The sequence below is a fragment of the Temnothorax nylanderi genome, unplaced genomic scaffold (assembly GCF_030848795.1).
Source record: "Temnothorax nylanderi isolate EJ_2023f unplaced genomic scaffold, tnyl_v1.0 TNYL_tig0051_pilon, whole genome shotgun sequence".
Lineage (NCBI taxonomy): Eukaryota > Metazoa > Arthropoda > Insecta > Hymenoptera > Formicidae > Temnothorax > Temnothorax nylanderi.
The window spans coordinates 844049-864214 of NW_027249113.1; the positions used below are offsets into that span (position 1 = coordinate 844049).

Genomic DNA, 20166 nt, shown 5'->3' on the forward strand with positions numbered 1-20166 from the left:
AAGGAAGAACGTGTGCACGTTGTAACGCGCGCGCGGCTCTCGCTTATGCGGCTCTAAAATTATAACATCGCGCAGCAGCGGCAGCGCGAGCTATCGGCGATCGATTTTCCGCATAGTTGCATCGACACGGTAAGAAAAAAAGAGAATTTAAAATAAGGGCTGGGTAATACAAAACAAAAGGCGGGGGACAAAGTGTGCCAAGAAGTGTCTCCGGTGCGCGCGTGCAACGACACTAATCCGACCTTTGGCGCGAGGAAGGACGAGCAGTCGCATGTAAAAAATGCAACCGAGGCGACCTATTCCAGCGTGAAACTAATGCAACCTCGACGAGGCAGAAACGCCTCGCGTTCTAGCTGGAAAAAGTCAGCGTGACGAGCGTCGTCGCTGTGGTGTGTATCAATTTTCAGATTACAACGAAACAACCTTCCGCTCGTGCTTTTTTTCCCCTCTCTCTCTCGCTCTTCCTCACTCGCTTTCTTCCCGGAAAAAACTCGCGTATCGATCGTGATACTTTTTAATGCATTTTTTTTATGCATTTATTTCTCTTGGGTCCCTCGTTTTGCACTTTTTACGCGCCCACACCTGTTTTTCCCGCATTTTACTCGCCGTTCCAAGCGAGCAAGAGAAGATTCGAGCTACCCCCCCGCGAGTCTCCAACGTGAATTACGGTACATGCTTCACTTTCGCTAGGAGCCGTTATTGTTTGTATGCATGTTAAAACGATGGGCAATAACTATCTTCTTCCGGATAGCTAAACGCTCATTTCGTATAGCATAACATTCTAAAAAAATGCTGAATGATATATCAAACGCTGGTCGCTGTGGGAAACGTGAAAAACGTGCGAAAAAGGATTGTCCCGAATCGATCATCGAACCGATCCATACTTCTTCAACTCAATAGCTTCGTACGTGAACGCGCGGCTTTGCACGTGTTCTCCGATCCGAGGTCGCAGCACGCTATAGACACGCTTTTGTATTGGCATGCCTACTAGCGCCACGCTACGACGGAACTCAGAACCGTTTTGACGTTTTCCCAAGCACAGAGAAGCTTGGATGGTACAGACAATCTTCCGCGATGCAAAAGGCACTTGGCCGTCCCGTGAAATCCACGCGGAATTCAATGAAACACGCGTATTTCAAGCTGCACGGGGCAGAGAATATTTTCATTAAAAATTCCGTTACTAGTTTGATGAAGAAAGTCTTATAAGATAATGCCAAACTAAACAGAGAACCGTCAAAGCACATAGGACCTCGTCCGACCACCGCATGCTTTTTCTACTTCAGCGAAAAATGAAAGAAAAAATTGCAAGAGCGTAAATAATATAGCAAATGAAAATTTTGACATATTTAGTCTTTAATGAATTCAAGTTTAATTGATTATAAAAAATTATAGCATCCATAAAAATAATATCTAACTGTACAAGAAATCAAAGCACCATTACCAAGAATCTTGTCCGACCACTGCGTGCTTTTTCTACTTCGTCGAAAAGTTCGGTAAAAAGTTGCAAGCACGTAAATAATATTATATAGCGAATATAAATACCGTGACATATTTATTCTCGTAATGAGTCGAACTTTAATTTGGATGAATTGAATGAAAAGCTATAGTATCCTCTCCCATTCATTTATATAGTAGAATATACAGGCTGCTGAAAAACTATCTAGATAAACTCAGGGGGAGAGAGAGAAGGTCCAGAGGAGCAAGATGAACAACTTTTTCTCGGGGGACGGTCAGAAATGTCTCCTTCAGATTCTAAGGGTAGGATAGGATGATGAGTTTAGACACGTAATTTAAAAAACGTGTTTTATTGGTGATTGCAGTATGATAGCGCGTATGATAGGGAGTGCCATTATGGCAACTCACAGCAATTGTTGTTATACAAGCTTCTATCCTTTCCGTTCCAGAAACACTGTGAACTCTGCTATGAGGTCGGCAATCGAAACTTCGAACAATTGCTGTGAGTTGTCATAATGGCACTCCCTATCACTCGCTATCATATTGCAATCACCAATAAAACTCTTCACTTTTGCACATCCTTCACCATCCCTTAGAATCTGAAGGAGGCATTTCGCTCTTTCGCGGGAAAAAGTTGTTCATCTTGTTCCACTGGACCGAGTTTGTCTACATATAGTTTTCTACTAGGAAAACTAGTGCAATACTTGTGTACACTTAGTGCAATTTTATTGTTCCAATGTGAAAATCAGGTCACATATTTTCAGTATTTAATGTTCTACTGACAAAAATTTATCAAATTAAACACAGTGCAACATTAAACGCTGAAAATATGTGAACTGATTTTTACATTGAAACAATAAAATTTTACTTAGTGTGCACCAGTGTTGCACTAGTTTTCCCAGTAGAAAACGCTAATAGTTTCTCAGGACACTGTATATGCGCTTCAATCAGACATCTTTGAATGCCTTGTTCGATCAAATTTCGAGCGGTTGAAGCTCGAAGCGCTCGTCCGGAATTATATGCTTTTATAATTTACAAATACGAAATGATAATGAAGCAATAGCGATAATGGAATAATTTCCAAATGTTTTCAACGATTTTCTATCCAAACTTAACATACCCCGCGTCTCTTTCTCTCTCTCGATCCTTATTACTTCTGTTTCCGTCGCGCATGTGGCAACCATTAACGCTAATCAGCCGCGTAGAATGTTGTGAACTTTTTGGCGCGAGTTACGGCGATTACGAGCCAAGAAAGTTACGATCGAAATGCAGTCACGATCACGAAGAATTATATACGTCCGTCCGTGCTCTGTAATTATATCCCGAACGAGATTCCACCAGCCCTGAATAAGCCGGTTGACTCGCGCACGTGGAACTCGGAAACGCGAGAAAGAAACGTGATTAGTATAATATCTCCGAAGAAAATTCACGGTATACGCAAATACACCGAAAAAACTGCTACATAAATAAGAGAAAAAAAATTCAGCAATGTTTCAATTATTACTTGCACTTATATGTTTTAATTTCTAGTTTACACGAGACATTTCCAAAGAAAATAGTTTTCGCACTGTTATTTTACGTTATGCTATTATTTTACGTTACGCTATTATTTTGTCATACGTTCAGCAAAAGATTGATGCAAAACTAAATTATTTTTAAAATCAATTATATCAACAAATGAATAGATATAAATACTTCTGCATGTTAGCCAAATATTCAAAAGCGTTCGAGATGACATAAATCTATATACATTTATATAATTCATTATTGCAGTAAATTTCTTATCAAGACAAATATTCCGACGACAAGCTTAGGCTAGTTAAAGCCGGAAGGAAAATCTTCTATCTACCAAGAAAGAAACCAGGAAGTCGAATATCATTTTGTCGCGTCGCGCGGCATCGAAGCGGCGAACGAAGCGGACGACGGAATCTGCCGCTTTTACAAGCGGTGTATGCCATGGTTATCAAGCGATATCGGATATCTCACTAAATCTCACATACTTATCTATGATCTCAACAACCGCACGGGGGTCTCCGGTCCGCGTTTCAGTACATGTGGCCGTCGGTCGGCTTCTGGACCGTACACGGCGAAGTGTGTATGTAGATAAGGCAGATGCCACGGCAAAGATTATGCCCGGCAGACACCGCTGACACTTAACAGGGTCCAATTAAAGCCATTACACGATTAATTGTCTGATTAATTTATACCTAGCCGCGCTCGGAAGTACCCTCGCCGAATCGATCCGAATCGGCCGGTGGAGCTTGTTACTTTCTATCGCGCGTCCGAGCAAACGGAACGTAAAAGCGAATACTTGGAGGCGTCGTTCTTTCTCGCAGATCTCATTTATCATAAAAATTCAAATTCAAAATATTTTTAGAAAAATATCAAGGAAACAGCGAATTCTCATGGTTGCCGCACACGAAATGATCGTCATTTGTTACGATCCTGGGGTTTGGTATCTAATTTCAATGTTTTATACCGGAATTCACTTTCCTCACATTAGCACAGTACTTTGAAAAGTTACTAGACAAACCGTGCGAAAAGTTTTACCGCTCAATAGTAATTCGCGACAGTCCGTAATCGCATTTCACGGTGGATTTCGCGATGAGAGATGGCACGTACGATCGTTATACAAACATTCTGATCTTTATTCATGAGGATTCCCGTGGCCGCTATTCGCCATTGTTTAAACGTTCGCGGATCGCACGATATGTCCGCCGTGTAACGCGCCGCGTACGTGTGCGTACGTGTCTTTTCGTTTCTTGCGAAACGAACGGCCGTGAGAGAGACCGGGATCACGGAAATCGCTCGCTATTACACGCCGTCGGCGTAGCGTCGGATAGAGGCCGCAATTATCAAACCATCCGTGGACGCGCGATGGATACTGATAATTCGAAAATTACACCTTCCGGAGCGGCCTGAAATTAAAACACTAACCGCGATCTTCGCACGGGCGCGCATCTTACACCATCTCGACTTTTCGCACGTGATTAGTATCGAGAAGGCATAACGCACTATTAATTTAATTATTTAAGGCAAAAATTATCGCGATAGTTAAAAGAGCCTCGTGATGTGCAATTAAAATTCGCACACGGGTCCACTGTTGACGACGACTCTTGAAGCACTCCTAATTTATGTCCGCATTCAAATTAAATGCTTTTATAAACTGCATCTTTCAATATTCACTAAACTGTCGATCTTCCTTGATTACATAAACTATAGAAATTAAACTGTTAAAAGGAGAGCCAAGCATAAAAAATATTTTTATTTTATATATGATGGCTTATATCGAATATAATTATATAGTATAGAGCGATATAAAAAATGTTAAGCGTACTTTGCGTATGTCAAACATGTTCAATCATTTGCAATCGGTGGTCAAATAATTGGTTCCGATATTATGGTTTCGCAGCCACAGCAAAATTCTTTTCCTCCGTGTATCTTTATCTCTAAGCTGATATATCGAGGGATTCGCAATAAATGAGCAATCGTCTCCAACTAGCCAATGCTAATCTCTATCTACTCGCGCGATGCACGATCTTCACGTTCGTTTTGATGTACACTTTATCGCTTTTATCTCAATGCTTTCCTTCGTGTTGCTAAAACATTCACATTCGATTCGCCCTCTCCCCTTACATTCCCTTCCCCTGTTTCTTCCATTTATTTCCTGAATCTAAATTATACCAACCTGTCAAAAATTGTCCTAATGGATGGCTACGTTATTATTCGTGAAGATTTATGTGCTAACTAAAAGCCTCGAAAGCATCGTAGCCGGTATTACACTCATTTGGCTCGCATGAACAGATAGATGTTAACTTTGTGCGTTTTATGCAACAAGATGAATAAATAAAGATCCAAGGTCATTAGTTTGTATCTATCATAATTTTAAATTATATAGTATAATGATTCCATATAAACATGGAATATCAGATTACACTTATATCTTATATAAATGTATACATGAAACATATGCGAGAGTTATATAAAACGTTCATAGACTTTGTACTCCCACTTATGCATCGTTTGCATATTTGCGTATATCTCTAATTTTGACGTAACGTTTATTACGATATTTGAGGCGGATATCATTACGGAAAATTAAATTTTAAGACATGCAATTAAACCACCTTACAATTGGCATTGTGCAACACCTTCCTGCTTAACATTCACAAAAGTAACGAACTTTCTTCTCGATTACCTTTAAAATAAATGGTACGCAATATTTTTCGGCTTTCTTCCATTTCGGCGCCAACAATCGCCAAAAAATTAAATTAAAGATGGATTGCCTTTCTTTTTTTTATACGCATCTATTAATTTTTTCTGGACTTTTCTTACTTCAAGAAATAATGTTCTTTAAAATAATTATCTTTAAAACAATTTAAATCTCATTACGATACTAAAAATTATCCTTAACTAATTATAGTTATAACGAGTTTTCTCTTGGCATTAATTCTAATTGGAATAAGAAAACAAATGGTCAGTACTGTTGTGTTTAAATGTAATAAACATAAAATAGTATTAATGATTTAATCATTAATAATAAAAATGTATTCAAAAATTAAAACAGAAAACATTTTAAATCTACAATTCATACAATTAACGCTATAATAAGAAGTATATATTAGGTACCAATATGAAAAAACTCTTAAACTTAGCAAAATTTAAGAATTGAATTTGACAAATTAAAAGATTTAACAAGATAATAAAAAGATCGAAATTTTTCTTCATAAAAATCTGATTACCATAGAAAAATTATTCCTTTTTAAATATATCTTAAACATCTCAACAGTATAGCCGAACTTTATCATAAGTTCTCTCGAAAATTCTACCAAAATGTAGAAACTGGTATATTGACGAATTACCCTGTTAAATCATAATCGGGGGAAGAGTATAAAACTTTCATTCGAATTTGATCCTCTTGGCCGAGAAGTCAAGGGGGTGCGAGAGCATCCCCTCGCCGATACTTGGTAGCATGGCGGCGACGCGGGTTTCGCAGGGTATACAGGTACAGGTATAACATAGGTGCACGTAGCGCGCGCATACATGCATGTGTGTACGTGTTCGCGTGCAAGAGGCAGTAACCCTCAAGGTAAGGCGAAATGCCACCTGGCAGGTTTTTGTAGCGTTGCGCGCGAGATGCGATATTGTTTTTGCCCCCTCGGCCTGAGCCCGAGCGGAGGAGCTGCCTTTAGCTTCTGCCCCCCCTTTCGTTTCTACCCTCTTTCCTCCAGCGTCGCCCCACTTCCGGTGTGGGTAGGACCCGGTAGCCAATAGGAGGTGGGTACCACGCCTCCCCCACCCACGCGCACCTGCGTTCACGCCCGCCAATCGGAGGACGAACTACCTGGAGAACCAAGTCAGCGCGATAGAAAGAGAAAGAGAGAGAGAGAGAGAGAGAGAGCGAGAAAGGGAGAGAGGGTCAGAGAGGGACAGAATGGCGGACGTGCGAGCGAGAAGAAGGCAAGGACGGAGAAAGGAGAGAGAGGAAGATGCATCGCGAACGTCCTCCGCAGTACTTGGACGCGCACGCTCCGATCGCACCTCTCTTCCTCTCTTCTTTTCTTCCTTCCCTCCCTCCCTCCAGCCCGCCCGTCCGTCCGTCCGTCGGCCGGCCGCTATTGCTCGACGCATTCTCCTTCTTGTTGTTCTTCTTCGCCTTCCGCAGCCGCCCTCCGTCACTCCTCGTTTCCCTTCTTTCGCCTCTTTGTGCCGAGGGCCGGAGACTTCTTCTCCTCGATAGGCCACGTAGGTGCGCGCGCGTTTCATTTCTTCCCTTTTGCCGTTAATTTTCTTTGCGCGCGACCGCGTTTTTGCCCGGCCGCTCCATTACCACTGAATTCTTCTTTCGGCGATATTTCGAGCTGTTTATCGGCCGTAATGGCCGCGACCTCGAGTGCTTCTCTCTTTCGGCGCAACCGAACCCTTTCATCCTCCACCACGGTCGCGAGCTTTCCCGTCGCGCTCTTTATCGTCGCTTCGATTCGGGCCTTTAACCGTAACAAATCGGCACCAAATATGCCGAAGGGTACATTCCGCCTGATTTGACGTTTGATCGAGCTGACGAATTCGTTCCGACTAAAGAAACGACTCTCCGAAGTATCGGAGAAGTGTTCAGAATTCGTTTGCTGAAGCATTATCTCTCGGCGAATGCACGTGACAGATTTGTTAAGCTATCGATTTCAGCACTGTTATCCGCATTGTCGCATCGCGCGCGTATGTCAACTTAATATCTCATTCCGAATCGTTCGAGCAAGTGTCATTTGCCTTGAACTTAGACGGGGGCTACCGTGGTAGGGAGAAGCGCGAGTCATGCATTGCCCGAGCCATTTTTGCAACGAATCGCGCAAAAGGGTCCTTGGGCCCGCCAAATTTGGAAAGCCGCCCGGATCCAGGAGCAACCTTTTACGGGTGCCTAGCCCTGACGGCCGATGGCCGCCTTCAACTTGAAAATCTTGCGCGAACGAGTCTACCGCTAGATCCGCGAACACCTGCTTCGTCGCACCAATCATTTTAATGCTGACAACTAATTTTGTTATATTAAGCGAAGTCTACAGTAAGAATTTAAGCTTTAAACCTTAAGCCGTAAGAAATTGACCAATCACAGTCAAATATTCTTCTCACATTCGATTGTGATTGGTCAATTTCTTACGGCTTAAGGCTTAAAACTTAAATTTTACGCCTTAAATTCTCATTGTAGACTCTCATTGTAGCTTAAGATTGGTGTAAAAAGTCTATCATATCTGTCAAATAAAGTTGTGAGTAATTACAGCCAAAATGACGAAAAATTGCAGCCGTGGACTTCAATACATGATCTTTTTACTTAAAAAAGAGTTTTAAGTCATTAAAAAAAAAAATCTTTAGCTAATAACGTACAGATGAAGAATGAAAATGAGAAAAAGAGAATGAGATATCTTCAGAGATAAGTTTCAGAATACTTTTACGAAACGGACGCGCAAATTGTTAACAATGCCAGTAAACTTGACGATCAAAGCATCTATAAAAAAAAAGATGTTTCATGAAATATTCGAGAATATCATAGTCAACAAGAGCACACATCAATAATGATCAGCTAAATTTATACCGCGATACTTTTTTCTACGTAGAATTAATAGTCATCATAGAATCGCTAACAAATAATAATAAATTATAGCTATAATCTATTTGATAAATAATAACTGCTAATTTTTTCGTTGGATCGCTCATGGCTATCTCAGTGTCTGTCACGATCATCTCGTTCGATATCACGGCGGTGTCAGGAAAATCTACCAGCGACATCTGCGATATTTCCGTCTATCTTTATAAATTCGCGTAAAACAAATTTTTACAACCCGCACGCAAGAGAGCTCCTTGCGTGTGTTTTCGACTCACCAGGAGCACAATGTTTTTCTTAGCTGAACGAGCCGCCCCCTCGTAACGGTCGTTAGGTTTCCCAAGCGGAAAAATCAACACGGCCAGTTAATTTCATTCCGAATTATGAGAATCGAGTCAGCGATCCTGATTATTTCCTTTCGCGGCATGCATCGCCGCACGAGCTTCGCGAGACTTTTGGAAAGAGAGACACTCTTACGAGATGCGGTAGAAAAGTCTCGTAATCACAGATAGTAGAGCAAGTAGTAATAATAGTCTAGTTTCAAAATACAAACTTGAAGGTGGAAGAAAACGTGGATAGTTTTTTTTAGATTTCATCAAAGCAGAATATCGAACTATATTTGTCGACATGTGACAAATCGACAACCGAGGGATATTATAACAAAAGATTAATTAGCTCCACAAATAAATTAATATTTCCAAATACACTATAAATTGAATAATATTATAAATAATAATTGACACGAGATTAATCTAATTCTAATCCAGAATTCCTTTAGGTATATGAAATACTTAAAGATTGAAGAACCAAATAAATAAAATAAATAATAATTGATACGAGATTAATATAATTCAAAAGTATTTAACTTATTGTTAGAATTCCAATCTAGAATGTTTCCCTTCAGGTGTATGATATATTTAGAAGAACCAAATAAGTAAAATAAAACGGACGTTAATAACACCGGCGACTTGGCATATTTAAGCGCGTACGATTACGCGCGAAACAGCATCATCGTTCCACTCGATCTGCAAAGAACGGACCGCGGTACTTATGGTCGCTACGTGGAAAAGTGGTGAGACAGGACGAAGGGGAAATCGGTTGCACGTTACACTTTCAGAGCGTTTTTGCCAATGGTCGAGAGGAGCCAATGAAGTTCTCTTTCGTTCGGTCTTTATGGAACCATCTCCGTTTCCACGTTCAAGCGGACAAGAAGTATAAACCGCCGTCGCCGCTGCTACTCACGCCGAACACACCGAGCGACAATTTTTTTTTCTATCCTATCCCGTTTATACCTAGCGAATTCATAAGACAATCCCGTTAAACAGCCAATTGAGGCACGTAACGTTACAACGCAGTTTTCGAACAAAATCTTGTATATTGAAAGAAGCGCCGTAAAAAGTCCAAAATAATCGCATCATTCCCCTAATGGTCGACGGGACCATAAAACAATAGAGAAAGACTCGTGAAATATAATATAATGAAAAGAGAAATTTTAGAGGTATAGTATTATTATTTATTAACGACTAAGTAAAACTTTAATTAATCATATTTTAGTCTTTTTAATGTCCAGAAACAATTTCTAAATAGAAAAATCTAACGTACGCAGCTTTCTACACTTACACTTGGCGTAATACTTGACGTCGTTTTGTTTCTTTATATAGTATCACAGAATATTTTTTATTATATTATTATACAATTTATATATGAAAAATCTTTCTCTTGTACGGGAAATTCTTTAATGTTAATATAGTAATATAAGCTAGCATGAGACACAGTAGGGAAGACAGATTAATTTGGCTCCATCACGGGGGCGTAGGACACGTAAATCCACGTCACCGACATGCAAAGTATAAGGATTGCCGGGTTTCTTGCCCCGCATTTCCCAACAGGGAAAAAAAGAGTCATGTTGAAGCCAAGGTGAAAGGGCCAAGCTACCATAGCATTTCTAGAAAGAAGAGAGAAAGAGAGAGAGAGAGGGGGGGGGACGATATGCGCATCGATGCATTCCCAAAAAGGGAACGCTTAGATATCGATGGAGAGTATTATCATTATCATAAACACGTGAGAAACCCGAATTGACTTCCAGATCGCGGCGGTGATTTCCCCCGACGGGGAGGCAATTAGTCACGGCCCCGTGGGCTCCCGCATATACGCCGCAATTATTTTTATAATCAGCTGTCGTCGCGCTTTCCCGGTAATCTATTCGAATGCGCATCATTCGCGGCTCGCACGCGCTCGGGAATAATTATTGCGGGAAAACGTAAAGGGGCGCGGTAACAGAGTCGCGAAGAGGCCTCGGTCTCGCGTACAGGACATATAATATACATAATTAAACGGGTTGATTGCCGGGGCAATTATATGTTGCGCGCGCGCGCGATATTAATTTCTCGCCCCGGTCGGTCATTAATTTACTGACCGACATCGCGCAGGAAAATCTATTCCGCGCACGGCGAACGAAAGTCGTCGGATTGGATGGTGACCCGGCGGCGAGTGGTAATCGACCCGCGGCAAAAAACCGCTCGATGGCCCGATAATTATTGGTAACAACGTACGATGTGGTTCGTTAAATCGCGGAACGGACTCCCGAGAGTTTCCTTCTGATTATGGCGAATCACGTGGGCACGCTATAAATTATCTATACCGGCGTTTTGTACACCTGCATCAGTATGGATCGAGTTTTACCCGTCGCGTAAGGATTTAATAAGATAGTGATTAAACAATTTATGTAAATCCAAATTAGTAGCAAATCCACTATTAAAACCTTGTAGTATTATTTTTTGCTGAACGAGCGAGGCGATTTAGCAAATGCGAATTTATTATAAACTATTCTTGAAAGAATTACTTCATTTTTAAATAACAGAGTCTCATACGATTAATAAATCATCTAACGACAAAGGGGCTTAGAGCCGTAACAGGGTATTCTTGTTGATAATAATATTTCTGTAAATTTATATATATATACTTATTGTTAATAATATTTCTGTGAATTTTTACATATACTTATACGAACTTAGTAAACTGCGCGCCGATTAATATTTGTCGGTTTTGAAACACAGCTTTAATTTTGTTGGGACAGTAGTTCCATATACTTCAATCGATAATCGATAATCGATTTAACTTTTTAATGCATTCCGATCACTAATCAGCATCCTTATAATTATTTAATTTTTATTATCTGTTTAAGTAAGATTCAGGGAGGGATTCTCATCATAATCAAGAATATGTTTCTATCGCGCGCACAATCTTTACCCTCTCATATCATTTAATCGTATCGATTATCCCACAACACGCAATATATATATATATATAAAATATATATATATATATTAGCAAAGGATGAGACGTACAGAAAACTACACTGATAAATAATAAAGACAACAGAGAATAGTATGAGAAAAAATCACAGTTGCAAAAGTTGCTATTTATACATACATCGGACGACTAATTACTAGAAATTATAATCGAACCTAGATCTTAATCACCCGTTAATGGACGCCGAGTCGTCAACACTCTACTTAATTGCCGTCGTTAATAATTAACGGCCACGTTAGGTAGCTATTAAACGATTATCATTGCACGTATAATAATTTAAAAAAAACTGTACATTACAGAGTCATACAGGGTGATTATATCAAATTAACTCGCCGTGCTTTCGCTGAGAAAGATTTCGGGAGAGTTCTCTCGGTTAATTGCATAAAATTATATGTATTAAAAATATTAAAATTACACGAGGGTGACAATCGTGAATACGTAATTGCGAATCGTAAGTACTTTATTCCGCGATTTCACGGCTCACGGCGTGGTGCAATTGAGAAGAACGATAAAATCATATATAGCACATAATGATATCGCTCGCGGCGCCAAAGGTAATTCGCTATCAACCAGTCAAGCTGTGTGTTGTCAAAAACGAGCTTCACACATGTTTGTGCATCACATCCCACCTCCATTAATGTTATTACACGTTCAGATCCGAGAAAAATGCGTTTACACTATCGCCATCAGAAAAATTCGCGTTTGTACTTATCATAGTGTCTAAAATACGAATTATTCTGCCAATTTTGAAGATAAATTCTGAATACTGATGTTTTTTTTCCAACATGTCTCGATATTGCAGAATGATACTTGATTATCGTCATCGCGATAATTGCTAATTATTAACTTCGCGTAGGGAAACCTTCGAAATGGAAAATTTGAAAGTTATCGTCGACATTAACGGCGCTTTGTTATTGTCCTTAGATCACTTGACCAGTACAAGCCCGGCGTTTTTTACGCGCAAATCATTTTCACAGGTTGACACGCCGGATCGCCTTCTTGTCGATTTAGTCGCGGCACGGGTTCCTCGGTGCTTCTTACGCGCTACCTACGGATGTTCGCAAGAAAATACACGAAGCAAATCGAAAGATTAACGCGATAATTCATTATGGTTGTAACTCGCTAGCTGGATCCCGAGGGGAAGGTAACAGCGGAGGAAAACGAGGTAAATCAGTGTGTAAAACAAAGTAAATGGGTTGGAGGGATGAATCAGATGTTAGATCAGAATTTTCACTTATTTCGAAAAACCTTCGGAAACTACTACCTTCAGGAAGTTACCCAGTAGTTACTCGCATCCTGTATCATTAAACTTTCTTTGATATAAGACTGATCATCATTAAATGCCGATCCCTCGCCCGCCGTCGGTATGCTACGAAACTCGCGCATTAAATCCAAACGTTGCGCTTTTAATTTATCGAAGCAGTATGATATGTATGTGTTTTGCATGTGTGCGCGTCTTATTGTAATTATAAAAAAATATTAATTTCAATAAGTAAATAATTGAAATAAGTAATTAATTACAATAAGTAAAAAATATCTGGATATTAGCCGAAACGTGATTATTCAATATAAGTTTTCAAAACGAGAAGAAAATATTAAAAAATTATAGTTTTAGGATATCGTGTGCTCATATACGAGGGTAGTCTGAAAAGTTTTGAGCCTTAACATCGACTTAAAAGGAGACTATGTTGAAAAATTTGACCGAATTTGACCGAAAAAATAATGTTTGAGGCTCAAAACTTTTCAGACTACCCACGTATATGCAAATGTACGTTCCAAGCGAATGATACGCGGAAATGTAACTAATGCAACGCGGCTGCGAGAATTCTCTTTTGAAATATCAAGTTCATTGCCACCGTGCGATTATCCAGGTATTAATCTTCATCTACGAGTATCTTACGACGTTATTGTACCGGCTATGAGTATAATCAACGCCCGGCAAAAAAGGAAAGGAGGTGCTCCAAGTTTTTATGTTCCACGACAACAGTATCAAAGACAGGATTTATCATATCGGATAATTGACCATTCGGCTAATATATTTATCTCGTTCTAAAACGGATACGCAAAATATCGCGCGATTAACAACAAATTATCTCTTCAAATTGCAAATTGTTATTAACGTCAAACTACTAAAACGTGAAATCGTATCATCAGAATGCTAATTTGTCATGCAAACGTCAATTAGCATTAATTTCATAAGTGATGCCATAGCTACATCCTTTCTTACGTATACTAGGCAATGGTTTTTTTTTCCTTTTTTTCTTATCCTTTTTCCAACAATTTAATAGGAGATGAAGTATTAGCGTGCAAACGTCGTTTACTTTGTCACGAACATAAATCACGTGAGATGAATAATGACATAATAAACAACTGGTCGCAAACGAGACAATCAGTATCACTCGCATTAACTGTTATTGTAAAAACGATTATTTTAAAATTACTATCTTTTCAAGTATTATCATATCTATATACTTATTAAAATTTATGCGAGTCTCATTAAATGTAAATTCATAGAAGTTTTGCACGCAACGTGCGTTTTCAAAAAAACTATCTCTTTAAAGTCTCAAAATAATACTTTTCGAAATAATTTCCTATTCGTTGCGGAAAAATCGCGCAGTTATACGCGAACTATTTATCATGACTATTATACATTCGTTCTAATACAAGTTTGTGGCGGAAATTAATGTGTTAATGCAACACGCGCGATTTAGCTTTTTTTTTTCTTTATGCAACGCGAGATTTCAGAAACTCAATCTGATTTACCGTGAAAGTTGACGTACACACACACAACCCGTTTATGTATAAATTCTCCAAATATGATTGAAGCAATTTTCGTTTACATTCCGAAAATTCTCGGCAAGACGCGATAACATCCGTCGTCGTATAAATATCACAAAGGAGAAATACCGCATCGTACGATCAGCAACAAACCAATCGGGAAGCGGGATCGCAGAAGCAGCGGCAACAATAATCGGAATGAACTATTTGTCGTTGCGACGCGTCGATTATTTCGTAAAAGAAATTATACTGACGCCACAGATGTTCCGACAGCTTTATCGCTCTGGCCGCCAAATAATTGTACGATTTTGACGTACAATACAACGAATACAATATTTGACAACAAATTAGCTGCAAGTTTACAATTTTTAACGCTGGACACGTCTCGAGTAAAATTTTTATCGCGAAATCGAATACATTTGTCGTTTTAAGAAAATTATTAATTTGTTTTACACTTGCAGTGCCAAGTCTGCAAGAATTTGTTTATCATTGCAATAAAAAATATATCGTCGTAATTAAGTTCGTTTCTAAATTAAGAAGAGATGGACATTAATTTCACCGAAAAATTTATCACAAAACGTGAAACTCTTCAATTTTTCAATATTACAATTCCAATCCGCAAATCTTATAACTCCAAAACGACGAGTCCTCGAGTGGAAATCATCCACGCGATACATCTCCGATTTTGCGGTTTCTGATTTCGAATTAGTATCGCTTATATTAAACAATCAAGATCTCCGCGTTTTCGGCGTGCATGTGTCATTGAGCGCATAAAATTCTCTCGTTGAAATTGTACGACCTTCATATTTGGCGGACGGAATTTATTAGGCCCGTTTTATAATACATCGAATGTCGGAACGCAGCCAATAATAAACCCGTTCGTCTTCACTGCACTTCTGAACCAGTGCAATAAGTTAGAATGAAAGAAAATATATTTGTTTCATTCTAACGTATTGCACTAGTTCAGAAGTGCGGCGAAAACGAACAGGCCTAATGGTCCAAAGAGAATTTCTTTTTCGCGAACGAGTTCTTCTCATTGGAGCATCGGCTGCGTTCCAACATCCGACGTATATCATAGAACAGGCCTAAACGCGCGTTATAAACTTTAGGCCTAAAAAACAAATCGGACGCCTCGCTCGGACTCTCGCGAAAGAGAGACCGAGGGAGATTCGAGCGTGGCAAAACGTGCGGAAGACAGGAGCTAAATCGCCAAATCATCACTCACCTTACTCTGGACGTAGTCGAGGGCGAGCATGCAGTCGGAATATCCGCTCTCAGTCTTAATGGTGGTGCCACCCTGGCCGGGCCCGGTCGAGCAGAATCCGGAACCCACGACGCCGACCGGTCCCCCGAGGCCAGCTGCCGCCGCAGCCGCGACGCTGTCACGGTACCAGGGATACATCGAGCGTCCCGTCGAGAATCACCGTGTTCCTTCCCGAATCTTCTCTCTTCCGAACCTCGCTCGTCGGCAGCTTCGCGAGTTCCAAGCGAATGTATTCACTTCCCGGTCACACGTCACGTTTCTCGTACACCCCTTGCCTTGTCGCTCTCTCTCTCTCTCTCTCTCTCTCGGCTTCGTTTTTTCTCTCCTCCGTTTTACTCTCCCGCGGTAATACGGACACGACACGCGGCGCGCTACATACACCTCCTCACCGCCGATGGTATCACTGCACCGCGGATAGCGCGATATCGTCGCGGTATACACGCCGCGCTCGCGCACAACGCGCTCGCGACAACAACTTTCCGTCGATCGGAGCGTCGAGGAACGATCACTGGCATTCGCGTACGTGTACGAGCGTCCCGGGACCGCGCGCTCCCGGTAGACCCGCTCGCTCCGCGAGCGGAAGTCGCGTGCCGCACGTACCTCCTCGGTGCCGAGACAGCCGAGAGCGTCCGATCCGTCCTCGGATCCCCGGCACGGTCATCGACGTTAACTCGCCACGCTGCCCGCCCGAGCGTGAACGCTTCTGACTTCTGACACCGGCCGCGCGTCGCCGTCGCTAGCCGTGCTAGCTGTCTTCGCGAGCGTCTTCGATTTCGATATCGAGACGTAAACACTACGCCGAGCCGAGCCGGGGCGACCTTGCGCCGAGATTGAAACTCGTCGAGCCTCGAGCCCGGCACCGCGTGTCCGTCTCTCTCTTTCTCTTTCTCTCTCTCTCTCTCTCGGTCGACTAACTGTTTACCTTTTTTCGACGATTCCGCGTAGAGCGCCTTTCCGAGATCGCCGCGCGCGAGGGCGCGCGAGGGAAGAGTTTAAAGCGCACTGTCCGACGTGAAACTCCGGCGGGATTCCGATCGCGGCGAACTTCGCGTCGAACTCGCTCGCGACACGGAGGGCACACGCGAGGGCCCGCGCGCACGCGGGCGCGCGTCGCGCACCCGCTCGGCGACGCTCGTTCGTCGCGAGCTGTTGAAGAAACCGAGCGCACCCGGCGTCTCCTCGGACTCCTCCTTCCTCCGCGTTACGCGGCCAACTTCACTTCTTCGACTCTTCTTCCTCGGCGAGGAGCTCACGCGCTGCCGATCGACGACGGCGGCGGCGCGATTAAGCGACGTAACGCCATTCGTGCGTCATTCTTCTGCTCTCGCCTTGCCTCCTCTCCTCTCGTCTCTTCGTCCCGTTTTCTTCCGCGACGCGCAGAGCGATCCAACTATCGCCCGGCGATCGTTCCGTCGTCACCGATCGCCACCTCCGGAAGGCAGCAACGCGTCGCCGGCGGCTCGCCGCCAAGGCGCATAATAACTCGCGCGAATAACTCACTCGAGCGGAACGCCGCCTACCTAATGCCGGCGAGCGCGGCCGCGATCCGAGACCCGCCGCGCGACTCGCGCGCTCGCGGACCGCGCCATTGTCGCGCCCGTTGACGCCGTTGACGAGCGGCGCCGAAAAGGAAGCTCTCGATCGCCGCGAAAAATGACCTCCTTTATCACCCGGTCTTCCCTCGCGCTCTATTTCTCCCCTCCTCGCTCTCCGTCTCTCTCTCTCTCTCTCTGCCACGCCGTTGACGAGCTCCGAACACTGCCGTCGCACCTCCGCGACTTCTTCCGGCGATCTCGCCGTGAACGCGCCAACCCCCCGTTTCCCTTTTTTTCTCTCTCGCGTGCCGCTGCCCGGCCCGGGGACGTGCAAAAAAGTGCAACCGCGGCAAAGCCCGGATATCGTGAACCGTGAACCGCGGACGCGGTTTCAGCACTGACGCGGGAGCCGCGATTCGAACGACCGTTCGGCCGTGCTCGGCCGCCTTCGGCGGCCCTCGGCTCTCCCCCCTCACGCCGTCCGCCGTCGCTCGCTCTCGTGCCGCCGCGCCGCGCCGCGCCGCGCGCGCTCACTAGCGGGGGAAGACGCGGCCCGCCGCGCCGCGCGGAAGGGTGAAAGAGCGGGGGCGGGGTACGCGGGAAACACGATCTCTCTTCCTCTCTCTCTCCTTCTCGCTCTTTCGGCAGTCTCGCCGTCCCGCTCTCTCTCCCTTGCGCCGCGTTGGGCACCGTCGTCAAAGAGGGAACAGCTTTTCTTGATCTAACGACGTCGGCTCGTCCCGCCGTTCTCGGATAGAATTCTCCCGTTTTCCGCGATTTTCGAGAAAAGACTATGCCTAGGTCGAAGGAATTTTGGTGGTGACATGGTGCGAGAGAACGCGACGATGGGGTACCCATCGTGCCCTCGGCAGTTTAATTTTAAACAAGCTCGTTTATATTTATTTATTCGTTTGTTAAATAGATGGGGATTCTAGTGATCAATATTTTGCAACGAAATATAAATGCGATTCTTATTAATATTATAACTTGCGTTACGAAATTATTAAAACTCGATTGAATAATTGACGATTCGCCGAACGCGTCTTGTAATCCATTATTAGCGAGAATCATTTAAAAAACATTTATATGCGAAATATATATCTATTAGATGTCGTAACTCGTTACGCGCGAAGCCGCAAGCCGCAACGTCGCGATTATACGAATGGTTTTTCTTCGTACCCACACGTAGGTGCAACCCACCAATTTTCGCGAGGAGAAAAAACAACGACGCGGTCGAAACGCGGCCGTCCCGTGCCGACGAACCTCTCGAATTCGCAAATACGCAAAAACCTAGCTGAATCACCGCGCGCCGGCCTTGACGCGTAAAAATCCCGAACCGTGGACACGGAAGGATGAGATCCTGACCTCCTGCGACCTAATTCCAACGGGTACCGTCCTCGGCGTGGAGAAGCTTGGGAAAGGTCGCGCACGCTGTGAAACATCATGCAAAAACCCGCCCCTGAAATGGTTCACGAATTCCTGGGGAATTTCTTCGGCGGACGCGGAAGGGGGGTAAAAAAAAACAGTCCTAGGACAAAAAGTCACCCGCCGCGAAGGGGTCGGCGAACCCACGCAGATATATTTTAACAAGCTGATGTCCTCTCCACTTGCCTTCGCTTAGAGCGGCAGTAAATTTATAGATTTTACACGCGAATCGCGAGCATTCACTCGAAACAAACGTTAAAAGGAAAACGTGTCAACGTTAAGATTTTATTACATTCTGTTCAGATTAGATTCGGTTAACCCGGAAATGAGCATCTGGAGTGATTTTTACACCCGTGTCGAAAAAATTAAGCTCACGTCATCACAATAATTTTAATAATTCGTTTTTTTTTTATATTTTTAGGTTTCTCTTTTTTTTTTTCAGGAAATGTTGAATAATTTTGTGTATCCTCAAATACTAATAAATTATAGAACAATGAAAAATATGCAATATGTAATTAATAAGAATGACTTTTAATTAGGGTGTAAAAATCAAGTGACCATTTATGCAAAGAAAAAATATTAGGCGCCTATTTTCGGGTTAATTGTAAATATGATAAAAATAAATCGCGTATCGCGACCGAACTGGTTTACGTTAACGTCTCGCGGACTCAATGGGTTGTGTGTAACGATCAAATTATCTAAATTAACGACTTATTTAAGTAAGGTTTAGCTTTCCCTGAGCCTACGTCTTCTATTACGTTTTACCATCGACCTTGAACCGCACATCCACTCCGCCAACTTAGGATAAAAAGAGAAAGAGAGATGTATGATGTCGCCAACCCCCGTGGCGTAGACCAGAAAGGAGCTATAACCACAAATCTTATCGCCGGAGACGGAGGAAGACTAGAATGGGGTTGATGGTCATGGTTAGAGGGTCATGGAACTCTCGGTGTTCTACTTTCTTTAAATGCGCGATTACTCTCCCAGTAATATTATATTTTCATAGGTCAGTGGAACGGAAAGCAAATCTGAGAAACGACATCCACGAATCGTCGATCTTGCAACATTGGCGATATATGCCCGATAGATTTGGTATCTAATTTAAGCGGAGTCTACGATGAAAATTTAAGGCGTAAAATTTAAACTTTAAGCCTTAGGCTGATATTTCATGTGTCATACGACAAGCTTTGTCGGGCGTACCGATTGGCTATAAAATAGAGGATTTCTTATAGAAACTCGAGAACTTCTCTATTCTGCGGCCAATTAACATAATAATGCTTAAAAAATTTGTCGACACATGAAATATC

The 20166-nt window shown here is 42.6% G+C and overlaps 1 protein-coding gene across 1 annotated transcript in view; it reads right to left on the reverse strand.

Annotated features, from left to right (window-relative positions):
• The window catches only part of LOC139772568 (zinc finger protein rotund), a 162517-nt gene extending 144708 nt beyond the window's left edge, over positions 1-17809 (reverse strand). Inside the window, exon 1 of the mRNA XM_071706377.1 lies at positions 15861-17809. Within this exon, the coding sequence (XP_071562478.1) occupies positions 15861-16037 (177 nt within the window). The 5' untranslated portion in view covers positions 16038-17809. The remainder of the gene's footprint in view (positions 1-15860) is intronic.
• Between the last annotated feature and the right edge of the window lie 2357 nt (positions 17810-20166).